Source organism: Myxocyprinus asiaticus, chromosome 23 (assembly GCF_019703515.2).
Source record: "Myxocyprinus asiaticus isolate MX2 ecotype Aquarium Trade chromosome 23, UBuf_Myxa_2, whole genome shotgun sequence".
Taxonomy (NCBI): domain Eukaryota; kingdom Metazoa; phylum Chordata; class Actinopteri; order Cypriniformes; family Catostomidae; genus Myxocyprinus; species Myxocyprinus asiaticus.
Genome location: NC_059366.1, coordinates 4,230,543 through 4,243,644, shown reverse-complemented (window position 1 = coordinate 4,243,644; position 13,102 = coordinate 4,230,543). Strand labels below are relative to the sequence as shown.

Below are 13,102 nucleotides of genomic sequence, written 5' to 3'. Positions count from 1 at the left end.
ACCCTTTTTCTTTTATGTTTGTTAATTGTATATGTTTTTGTTATATCATTGAGGATTTTCTTTGGACTGTTTTATATGTGTGTCTGTTGTTATTTATTGTTTGATCACTGGGATGTATGTTGGGGGGGGGTTGGGGGGGGTGCATATAATTGTTAAAAGTTGATTCTGTGTATTCTTGTGTTGTTTGTTTAAATTTGTATTTGGAATCAATAAAAATTGTTAATTTCAAAAAGAAATTCAGTGCACTGTTTAAACAGTGTGAGTGATGTGTCACAACAAAACAAGATCACTCTCATTCATAGAAGATGTGTACATTTTATATTAAGAAGAGATTATATTACAAACATCATGACATCATGTCGCAAGAACAAATGAGGTTTGATATTATCCTGTATTCAATTTTAGCACTATATTAATGATTTGATAACTTTGTGTTCCATGAAAGAAAGTTGTACAGATTTGAAGCAACGCTAAGGTTAGAAAATAATGACCGAATTTTCATTTCATTAATATTGCATTATATTTTATATTATGTTATTCTACATTTTAAAGAATCTATTTATATTCCATTTATTAATTGAAGAAAACCTGCACTTGTCCACTATTAACTCAAAACAATTCACTCCCTTCCAATTAAATCTACGCCTGCGGTCATGGATGTACTGTATGTAATCATAAAATCAGAGACCCTCCCCTTGAAATCTGATAAATGGTCACAGGAGATGCGTTTGAGATGCATTACTAGATAGGTGTAAATGCCAATCTGCCTTGGCTGTCCACTTGAGATCACCCGAGACAGATGTTCATATTCAAGTGTAAATAGGGCCCAAATGACTTTGGATAAAAGTGTCTGCCAAATGAATGCATTTCCATCTAGAGGAACAATCCATGACCCATCATTAGAGGCAGAACTTAATTGGAGTGCAAGTTAATCAGTATATTGCACATGTCCCTTTGCAGAGCCAATAATGATATGAGCAGCCAGGACACTTCACCTGTCATTGATCAAACACACTTGATAAGGTGGATGATATTATTTGAGTTCAGGGCCAACAGCAGCGAACATTGCATGGCCTTGAGGGAGAGCATCTTTGCATGAGTGGCCAGATTGACAGGTAGAAATAAAATTATGTTATTTCCCCTGCAGTGACGGGGACCAGTCCTCTGTCCATCATCATGTAAACTGAGCTTGATATTACAAATATAAACATCATCCTAAATACAGACATTTAAATCAGATCTGTGTATGCCAATGTGATGATACTTATCTTTTGAATATGACACAATTGTTTTTTCCAAAACTTAGTGAGCTGCCTCACTGTCTCCTTCCTACATAGGCAGCTGTCTTCGATGGCAGCATCCTACCTGAAATTATGCCTCATAATAGAGCAATTTGGAATACTCTACATAGGTGGCAGCTCCGCACATTATTTAAATAGCGCTCCTCATGCACAGCACACAGGACACTCGACTCGCAACTGATTTCAATATAGGTGACACTAGAGAAATGATGTGATACACTAAGGAGCATAAATACGCACAGCACACACACATTTTGGGTAAAATAATCGGTACTGTATCATATTAAACTGTTACTTATGAATACTTTTGAGTATTGTATGGATTATAAGTATACAGTATTTATAATCTTAATTTACAGTATCTCGCTTCGTTCACCATCTTTGATAATTTTTTTCGCCGAGCTCATCACGGTGCATTCTGGGATTGCTTACTCGGGGAAGAATACATGTGACCTTAGAATTCAGGCTGATCTCATGAGATTTACAGTACTTGAACATGACAATGTTTTTCAGTTCAAAATGTATGTGCTGTATAACACGTTTGGCTGCAGGTTTCCAGAATTGTCCAGCTGGGAGCGCCAAAAGCGGGTAAAATGGTGTCGTATTAAGATGAGGGTTTTAAGATGAATTTCAGATGTATGTTTTAAAACATACCTCCCTAATGGAAGAATTTTGCCTGAACCTAACCAATAGTGTTTTAAAATATAAATGAGACTGTAACAGGTAAAGGATGGGCAAGGAGGAGGCGGGAACCGGCAGAACAGTCAACATAACTTAAATACATAAATTAACTTAAACAAACACAAACACACACACACACAGCGGCCACGTGTGTGTGTGTCTCTCTCTCTCTAACTGGCATCCCCGGCTCCTCTTTATCCCTCTCTCGCTGATTGGGCTGATTCAGTGCCGGGTGTCCATCGTTACGGCCCACAACGCCCTCCTCCTCGTCACAGAGATGTTAAAAAAGACATCCTTACCTTATCAATGCCTAAACCTAACCATTAGTGTTTTAAAATGCAGAAGCAAAATAAAAAAATCATATTTTCTGAACCAACAACATAATTTTGTATAGTTTCAAAGACGCTGTCGTACCACGTGTCAGCTTGAGTTCATGACTGGTCTTAAACCACGGTCCTCCTTCTCGAAGGAGTGCCCTATCATGTGAGCTACCATACAAGCTAATCATGTTGGAATAAGTGTACATATGTAGGTGGGTCTGCAATACAAGCATTTAACAGTCTGTTCCAAAACTTAGTGAGCTGCCTCGCTGTCTACTGCCTACATAGGCAGCTGTCTTATTTATCGATACTTTTCAATACTGAATGGATTTTAAGAATATTTATAATAAAAATGTATCGCTTCCATCCGCCATCTTGGATTTATTTTATTTTTTTCCACCAAGCTCATCAAAGTGCATTCTAGGTTCACCTACCCGGGCAAGGAGACATCAGAGACTATTTATTTATTAGAGATGGACCACTCCTATTTAAATGAATGGGAGAAATTTGAACGCCCAACCAAGGAGCTCTCGTGCCTAACAGTCAACAGATGTAGAAAGGAAGTCCCGCCTTACACGTAAAAGAGCCAATCATCTTTTAGATACAGACATCACCTGTCAATCAACTCGAGAATGTGCATGCGCGTTAGCTATACAAGGCAGGAAAATTACATTTTTTTGCTTAATATGAGGTAAAGAAGCACAGTTTATGTTACTAATTTTGTCAGATTTTACTGATGATTTAAAATATGCTCTTTGATTGTAATCTTGACCAACCGTTTTTGAAATTTCGGAGTTCCCCCATTCAAGTAGATAGGATCTGCACTGGCATAACTGGAAATAGCGTCCCAGGAGTGCCCCAAAGATGGTTGACAGTGGACTGACTTGCTAGAAAGACTTTGGGATACATCTGATGCTACCTTAGAATTTTGCCAAAACGAGATATCTTAAGAGGCAGCATAATTAAGATACCTAGCTTTTGGAACAGTCTTCGCGTCGGGAGCGCATATATTATGTCTGAAAATGCTGCCTCCGGAGGACGCTCACTGGGTTTGGAACAGATCCAAAATGAAGAGTTTTTCAAAAGATGCGTTAGTAAAAGTGTCTATATGATAAAATAGCAGAGTCTGAGTAATAGAGATATATATAAAGTCAGAATCAGCCATTAAAGTCATGATTTGAGCGAAAGTGAATAAAACACACTGTTGTTGTAGCGCCTGTTGTGTTCATTTCACCTGGAAAAAGCAGGGAATTATACCTGGAGACACATATAACAAGTTTTGCAAAAATGTACATAGAGTCACGTTTTCACTTTGAGACCAGGTTGTTAGAATTTGGCCAACACTAGATATCTTAAGAGGCAACATAATTAAGATACATATCTTTTGGAACAGGCTTTGCATCCGGAGCGTGCCTATGATGTCTGAAAATGCTGCCTCCGGAAGAAGCTCACTAGGTTATCGAACAGATACAATAGGTGTGAAATTTTACCGTTTGAGCACATAGTAAAACTGTTGATTTTCATAAAGTATTCATTATCTAAAAGAGTGAATCTCACATAAACATGTCCAGGTCACATTTCACCCCAAAATTTTGTTGTTGTTTTTGTTGTTTTTCAAATTCCCATTATTCCTAATGGTAAATCTCATTAGATTTCATTTCAACAATAGCATTGTATAAAATCAAATTCACAACAATATTTGTCACCTGTGATTAATTTGTTACAAAAAATTCCACGTTTACAGGTAGTGTCTTACACTAAACTTGTAATGTCATAAGTTTGTGAAGCAAACTTCAATGTTGGCTTGAGGTTTGAAACAGATTTTACAGTAAGACAAACAGCTATCTACTGTAGATACACTCCAAATATATATATATATATATATATATATATATATATATATATATATATATATATATTAATTTATTTATTTATTTATTTTGCCTATTTATTTTAAATTAATGCATTTCAATTTTATAAAAAATTCCATCAAACAATTCTGTAATGTTCAACAAAATTAAATTAATGAAACTGAATATGTATATTTTATTAATGATTACTCAATTCAATGTGATGGAATTTAATTATGAAATTGAAATCAGTAAATCTTACAATTTTTAGTGTAACAAGGTTCATGGTTGGGTGGAAAGGAGGAAGCTGAGACCGGGTGAACACTCCAACAAACTTTAATGCTCAACTTAAACACACTACACTACACCTCTCCTTAAATACTCCCGCCGCTCCTCACTGGAATGAGAGGCCGGTGTGGCGCACAGGTGGAACTCATTCACCACTTATCTTCCCGGCCTCGCTCTGCCCAGATGCCGCTCGGCCACACCCTGCTCGCCACATACCCCCATCGCCAAACCCAGGCCAGGGAGTCTTCCAGCCTGCGACTTACTCTTCCACCCAAAAATATTGATTATATTGATATAACTAGTCTTCAGTCCAGAGTGTGTCATTTTAAAAATATTTCTGAAAAAAGGACTGTTCATTTCTGTAGGTGTTAAAACATGGAAAATTACCTAGTGCATCTTTAATAAAGGAGCAATAAATTACTGCATTTGACATCAGTATCCACTGAATTTCTCAACATGGCACAAATAAAAATTTCTTTAACTATTATACTACTTAGAACTATTTGAATTATTAGAAACAGGCATTAAGCAAGTCTGTGATGTAAGTATAATGGTATTGGGTAATTCAACATGTAAAGATGATTCTTGTGCTGTAAATTTGTGTATCCGCAGAGAAGAGAAGATCACCTTACCTGTGTACGAGATAACATTCACACAATTACATACATGAACATCATATTGAAACTCTGAATAAAGTTTATTTTGATTTTTGGCAACTTATGGTATAAAGATTCAAATAAAGTGTAGACAAAGCAAGTAAGGACTTTGAAAGAGTGTGTAAAGTTTAGACAAGCAAAATTTTAGAAAAATATTATGTATTTATTTTTTACTTTAAATATATCACTTTGTCAAGTGGTCTTCTAAACAGTTCAGATGTTTTTTTTTTTTTTTTTATGGATGTAAGCATCATGTAACAGCAGTTTCTGTGACTACAGAGTCATGGGATTTTTGTCTGAAGTATCGATCCCCATGTCGCTTGATTTCTGCTCCAGTGATTGTGGACTGCAGCAGCACAATTCCATTCAAGTGAAGTACACAGGCTCATCTGAATTCACATTGAGGGAAAGAAAGAGAAAGTATTGAGCCTTGGAAAAGAATGTTTTTCTGAAAAAAGAAATAGGGGAGAGCGGGGCTAGTTGTCACACAATTAATATTTATCAGGGTAGGTGTATTTTTAAATCTGTATAGTTTACTAAACGTCTTGACAACAAAAAGCATTTAAACAGTTCCTCCGTTATTGTTCACAAAAAAATATACCATTCATTTAACACGTTTATCCCAATAGTGGGACATGCTGTCACATTATATGGGGTAAGTTGTCACAATGGAACCTCCGATTAAACAGTGAAATGTAAATAGTCAACATAAATGAAAAACAAAATGTAATTAAGGTGACAGAATATCAACCCATTGTTTTGGCCAACAGATATTGCAATTAATGAATTGTATAAGAATGAAAAAATAAAAACACTTGCCCCATTATAAATGTGACAACCTGCCCCAACCAGACATTTATGAAAAATACCCTTATCCTGAGAACATTAATGTTGCCTTTGTTAAGAGCTTTAAAGAGGTTAATTTATGACTTAGAATGTATTTTCATTCATATGCAGGTATAGCAACATGAATAAAAAGGGAAACTTTCATGCAATACTTGCCAAATAATGAGCATTTCAACTCTGAATTAATGCTTTATGAATACACTTATTCATACAAATCTTAGTCGAAAACATATAGTGCCCTAACTCGTGTATGTCACAATGTAGCGAAATAGACTTTTAGACTGAGATTATGTTATAGACCAAGGAGGAATTATGTTATTTTGCCACAGTCTGCTTTGTGTTAATATTCATTACTGAAATGTCTTAATGTAATGTCTGATGTCATTAATGTGAACTCTCACTTGTGTTGTCAGTTTTCTTGTCACGTTGATGTCAAAAGAATGGTGATACTCCGAGTGCTGTCCTAACTTAACTAGTTCTAGTTACTTAAAGTCCTCTGTAAAAACACTTTTCAGATCTTCATGCTCATTCACAGCATATATCATATAATAAAGCCTGATGCCCATTAAACAATACTGCACTTTATGTACATTAATAAATGCTTCATACTGTGTGCATCCACTTTACATTAAGGTACATTTGCATAGGTTACTAATGTTGAATAAGTGTTATTAAGCATTTATATCATGTCAGGTAAAATGACTTACTATTTGGCAGGTATTGCAGGCATTGCCCATTGTATTCATGTTGTTATAATTTTATATCAATGATTTATAATGCATTTGTTAATGGTTTATTATAACTGCATAGCAATGATTTATAATGCATGTGTAAATTATTGGTCCTTAATAAACCCTTAACAAAGGAAACATTAATGAAAAGTGTTACTGAATTTATTAAATTGCTGAGTTAGAGTTGAACATTACAAACTTATGTACTGTATATAACATCAGAAACATTTGACTATTAGAAACCTACAGTGTGTACATAAAGACCAGCATGTTTTAATGGTCATCAGGCTTTATTATATGATATATGTTGTGAATGAGCATGACGAGCTGAAAAGTGTTTTTACAGAGTAATTTAGGTCACAACTAGTTAAGTTGGGACAGCACTCGGAGTAGCACCATTCTTTTGACATCAACGTGTCCAGAACAGTGACAACACAAGTGAGTCAAGACATTACAGTAATGAAAACACAAAGCAGACTGTAGAAATATCATATAAAGCCTCCTTTTAATGGTCCTTTTTTCTGCATTGTGACACAAATCATGAATTAAGGCATTTTATGTTTTGCTGTGGTCTTATTTAATAAATCACACCCTAAGACATTTCCTGAACAATTATGTAGCTGTTAATGCTTCCAAGCAAATCAGAGATCCATTTTAAGTCGTGTATGTTTTTCATTAAATAAAGGTACATTCTGGACATGTTAATGAGCCTCGGCATGTTCTCTTTGCTAATTCTAGTTATCTCAGGGAAAACACAACACGCTTATATGGTTGACCTGCTTTAATTGTATTAAAAATAAGAAACAGCCTCTCTTTGAAAGCACTATAATTTTGCAGAATAATTTCATTAAAAAAAAAAACTTTATGACAAGATAAAAGGTGTGCATAAGTCACCTGAAGATAGCACGCTTCTTGAGTGCTCACAGAGGATAGAAAGCGTTGTTTAAACAATCGGAGTAGATGTGACCATCTGAGTCACTGAAGTCATCGAAATCTCCATCATCTGGACCCTGTGTCAGGGGCTCCACATCTTCATCCGAGGTAGAGGGGTGAGTCAGAATAATCCGAGGTATCTGTCGAGGGGTCACAGTGAGGTTAGCACACAGGAAATGAATGAGAAAGTCATATATTTCAGAGCGGTCAAAGGTGCACTTTCAGGTGAAGCTTTGGTGTTAAGAATGGGTCTGTTTTTCTTTTTTTTTTCTGTTTACTTTTGATCATTATGACTAGGCTGTAAAATATCCTCTTCTTTATCAGAACTTTGGCCTTGTTTTCCAGTAAAAATGTCTAATTGATCCATATAGATACCTCTGATTATCTTGTCCTCCAATAAAAATTGTTATTGATCCATCAAGAGCATTGAGCAAACGTTTGTTCCGGCATGAATAGCTCCATAGTAAGGTCTTCTTTCTACTCAAAATTGTATTTGTACTAAAAACACTCACGTTTGACCTCAGTCACAAAAAGGTAGTTACATTTATTTAATCTTGGGTAAATTTGCTTCTGAGATTAATTTTACTTGTTTTAAGGATGTGTCTGGAAAACAAGATAATTCAAAGTATATTACAAGGGGTCACATTGGAGAAGACCATTGGAGTAGAGGAAACTGATAAAGATATCACCAATTTGTTGTCAAAAGTGCATAAAGGACAAAAATCATTTCAAACTGGCTGCATTTTCTGTCAACTCTTTGCTTTTATAGTAGCTACAATATTCTAGCTACACATTCGACTGGAATTCACCCCTGGTGTGAATCGCTCCACAGGAATACCTCTATTCAAAATCGTTTTAGTGCATACACATCAAAATTGTAGATAATTTTAATACCTTATGCTATTTTGCTTGTCAGGTGAATTTTATTGGACAAGATAATCCGAGCTATCTGTAAATAAATAACCTTGGAGTGGAAAGAGAGGAAATTAATAAGGAAGTAAAACATTTCACTGTCAAAGTTGTCAAAGGTGCACTGTTAGGTAGGACAAAAATTGTTTCAAATTGGCTGCAATTTCTGTTTATTCCTTTCTATTACAGCTATTTATCCAGACAGCCCACTGGAATTTGTTTACCAGAGCTTAAAAACACAAATTTTTCACCAATACTTTAAAAAAAAAAAAAAAAAAGGACAACTGGATAGATATTTTCAGGAAGAATAGTTTCTATAAATGTCTGTATTACAGCAGAAATGAATGAAAGAATCTTGATAAAAGGCATTTCTGGGATTTCATTGTTCAAAGGCACAGAAATGCAAATTAATCTGCACACATACCGTCATGGTGTTTTTCACGACCTGTAGGGCATTGTTTTTGAAGGTCTCCGGGTTTTTCATTGGCCTTAACTCCTGTACCAGATCATTCTAATGACAAGATAACATGAAATGTCGGGGAAAACTGAAAAATTAAACATAACAGTAAAAAAAAAAAAAAAAGATAATATAAAAAGCTAATAACATACCTGTTTAGCCAAAATCCCATGTATAATATAAACATGTTCCAAATCCATTTGCTGTTTTTTTTTTTTTCTGTGTAGTACAAGAGGAGGTTTTTTAGAGAATCTTCACACAGCTCTTTTCCATGAACAACAAGAGTTCATAGTGACTACGTCTGTCGAGATTGTGCAAGCACGCATCAAGTCTTATGCATTAATAGGTTGGCGAAATAGCGCGTGCAAAGTGTGAATGGGTTTGGTCAAGTGAAATTTAATTCCGACATTTTTCTCCACTTATTGCACTGTCTGCGACCTATTATATTAGTCCATTCCCTGTCAAGCAACATTGATATAAATGAAGACAGCCTATTTCTAAGATTTTGCTTGTGAAAATAGGCTGCATGCAGGGGCGTAGATTCCAGGGGGGATGGGGGAAGGTAACCCCCCCCCCCCCAATAATCAAAACAAGCAAGTACAACATCAAATTAGATTGATACTTTTTAATCCTACAAATATACTGGTTTTCTCTTTGCAATCATCCAGAACAAAGTCCTAAAATAAAAACCACAAAGACAGTTAAAACATTAACGTGTTCTTTATTTTATTTTTTTGAAGTGTAGCAATGTGCAACACGAGCAGTATGGGAAATGTCTCAAAGACAAATGACAACAGATTACAGTATTAAAAAAGTACATTTCACAATTCACTTGTTTTATTCCACTGACACCCTCTCGATTAATGCATCTTCAACATTAATGGGTTAGTTCACCCAAAAATCTAAATTCTCTCATGATTTACTTACCTTTAAGCCAGAAGTGCCCAAACTTTTTCCTATGAAGGGCCAAAAATCATTCTTGTTTGAGGGCCGTGGGCCAAAAGAGAACACCGCATTATAACAAACTCAGGGCCTGTAATTTATTTCTGAAAATGTTGGAGAGAGTAATTCGCAGGCTGGAAGACTCCCTGGCCTGGGTTTGGTGATGGGGCTATGTGGCGAGCAGGGTGTGGCCGAGTGGTGTCTGGGCAAAGCGAGGCCGGGGAGATAAGTGGTGAACGAGTTCCACCTGTGCGCCACACCGGCCTCGCATTCCAGTGAGGAGCGGCAGGAGTATTTAAGGAGAGGAGACAGTGGCAGATGTGGAGAGAGAGACACACGGAGCTGTGTGCATGCCGTTATTTTATGTGTGCCATTGAGAAGTGTAGTGTGTTTAAGTTGAGCATTAAAGTTCGTTGGAGTGTTCACCCGGTCCCTGCTTCCTCCTTTCCACCCAACCATGAATCTTGTTACACTAACCAAAAGCATTTCAGAGTGAAAGTAAATCTACACTCAAAAAAATAATTTTAAGATTTACCGATTTCAATTTCATAATGAAATTCCATCACACTGAATTGAGTAATCATTAATAAAATATACATATTCAGTTTTATTAATTTAATTTAGTTGAACATTACAGAATTGTTTGATGGAATTTTTTATGAAATTGAAATGCATTAATTAAAAAAAAAAAATAGAGCAAAAAATATATATATATTTGAGTGTATCTACAGTAGATAGCTGTTTGTCTTACTGTAAAATCTGTTTCAAACCTCAAGCCAACATTGAAGTTTGCTTCACAAACTTATGACATTACAAGTTTAGTGTAAGACACTACCTGTAAACGTGGAATTTTTTGTAACAAATTAATCACAGGTGACAAATACACAGGGGCATTGTATGCGTGCATTGTTACTGAAATGTTTTTTTTTTTTTTTCTCTCATTCACATATTTCCAAATATTTTGACTATTAAATTAAATTATTAAACAGCCCACAAAACAAATGCACAGACACAGTAAATGACAGCATTTCTCATCTTGAAATGAGGAGCTTATAAAAAAAATAAAAAAAACTTTGCATCTCCAAGCCAATTTAATAAAACAATGAACATTAGTCAGAGAAATGAAGTGGTTAATGTTCTGTAAAATTATTATTGTCATTATCATTACTATCGATTTGTTTCTTACACAAACCTATCGATTTGCTTCAGAAGACATTAACTGATCGACTGGAGTCATGTGGATTACTTTTATGCTGCCTAAATATGCCTTTTGGACCGTCAAACAGCCAGCAGCCTGATGGAAGGAAAGTCATACACATCTGGGATGGCATAAAGGTAAGTAAATCATGAGAGGATTTCCATTTTTGGGTGAACTAACCCTTTCTTTAAGAACACAAATTTCTCATGAACATCCTTTGAATGTTTGATTCAGTAAACGTCAGGCCCGGTTGACAGCATTTGTGACAATGTTGATTACCACAGAAAATAATTGACTTGTTCTTTATTTAAATCATCATGGTTACAGTAAGGCACACACAATGGAAGTGAATAGTGCCTGTCAATAAACATTAAAAAACACACTGTTTCAAAAGTATAGACACTAAATCTAAACATTATATGTGTTAAAATGTTACAATCACTAACCGGGATTACTTATACAGCATCATGACAGTCAAGTTGTAATATTGTATATAACTATAACTAAAAAGATTAGAAAGTGATATTATGACACTAATATCAAGTTAACACGCATATTGTTTATATCTTTTGGTTATACTTTTGAAACAGTGAGTATTTATGGATTGGCCCTATCCTCTTCTGTCATAAGTTACTGATGTAAACTGTGATAGCTTTTTCAAGCAGGGTTTTTTGTGGTAATCAACATTGTGCTAAAAATGCTGTCAATTGAGCCTACCATGTATTTAACCCATTCCTTTTAATATGGCACAGCTGAGCACATCCTAACAGTGTGCAACCAATGTCCATCCAGAAAGAAAAACAAACAGAGAAATCGTATTATCTTAGAAGTCTTATTAAAAGCTTCATAGTGCAGAGCTTTTCAGTGGAGGTGGAGACAGAATCAGAACAGCCATGTTCTTCCACTGTCTTCAAAGCAGACAAACTGTCCAATTAGCTGACAATGTCTGAACACAATAACAAATGAATAAAATGAGTAATATATATATATATATTATTTATTTTTTTAATCATTACCTCTGAATGCATTTCTTCCCATAGGATTCCAAAGGTTGCTGCACAACTTGTCTTGCTGCTGTATGGAAAGATGGATATTCACATGTTGATAAAGTTAAAAGAGAAAAAAAAGAAGAGAAAAACCCATGAAAGCTTTAAATCAAACTGCACTTACTGCATGTGTTAAAAAACTGTATACAAACACAAACATACACACACACACACACAAACACACACACACAAAATGAAATCGGGGAGACCAGGACTAGATGTCACACGGGGAAGTTGTCACTGGGGCTAAAGTATATCTCAGTAAATAAGGATTTGAGTAAAATGTCCAGTTGCACAATGTGTACCTTTATTCTTTGTAATAACTGTTGAAATGTTCAGTATAGAGTTTTGGTAGCCAATATTTATGGTGCCTATGCAAGAGCTGACTTAAAATAAATTTATCCTGAAAATGATTCACTTAAAAAATGACAACGAACCGTCTTGCCTACTCATGCAGACACGCATTCGGGAAAATGTCTCGTGGAAACGAGAAACTCGACGCACCGTTTCATTCACATGCCAGCAACCCCATGGATGCACATATACTTAAAAAATACTCGCGCATTAATGTTACTCAATGGATGATCATGTACTTGTGAAATACACAGAGCATGCACATGGCCTATACTTAAGAAAATCATACTTGCATATTCTGTGGAGGTAAAAAGTGACCAGCCACCCCTCTCGCACATATGCTAAAACTGGATCGACGCACATACTTAAATTAGAAAAATCCCGTACACACATGAAACCCGATGGATGCGCACATATTTCTAAAATACTCGTGCATATATGCAACTCGAAGGATGCCCATATAATTATAAAATACTCAACATGCAACTCAATGGACGCACATATGCTACTTGTTAAATACTCAGGCTTACGTGTCAACACGGTGCATGCACATACATTTTTTGTGCGTTTGTGAAAAGTAGATGCACATC

At 35.6% G+C, this 13,102-nt stretch overlaps 1 protein-coding gene across 1 annotated transcript in view; it reads right to left on the bottom strand.

Annotated features, from left to right (window-relative positions):
• Nucleotides 1–5,170: 5,170 nt before the first annotated feature.
• The window catches only part of LOC127413611 (leucine-rich repeat-containing protein 1-like), a 159,098-nt gene continuing 151,166 nt past the window's right edge, over nt 5,171–13,102 (bottom strand). The window contains exons 20-22 of the mRNA XM_051650890.1: nt 8,940–9,026; nt 7,568–7,746; nt 5,171–5,485 (exon numbers count right to left, since the gene is read on the bottom strand). Of these exons, the coding sequence (XP_051506850.1) occupies nt 7,594–7,746; nt 8,940–9,026 (240 nt within the window). The 3' untranslated portion in view covers nt 5,171–5,485; nt 7,568–7,593. The remainder of the gene's footprint in view (nt 5,486–7,567; nt 7,747–8,939; nt 9,027–13,102) is intronic.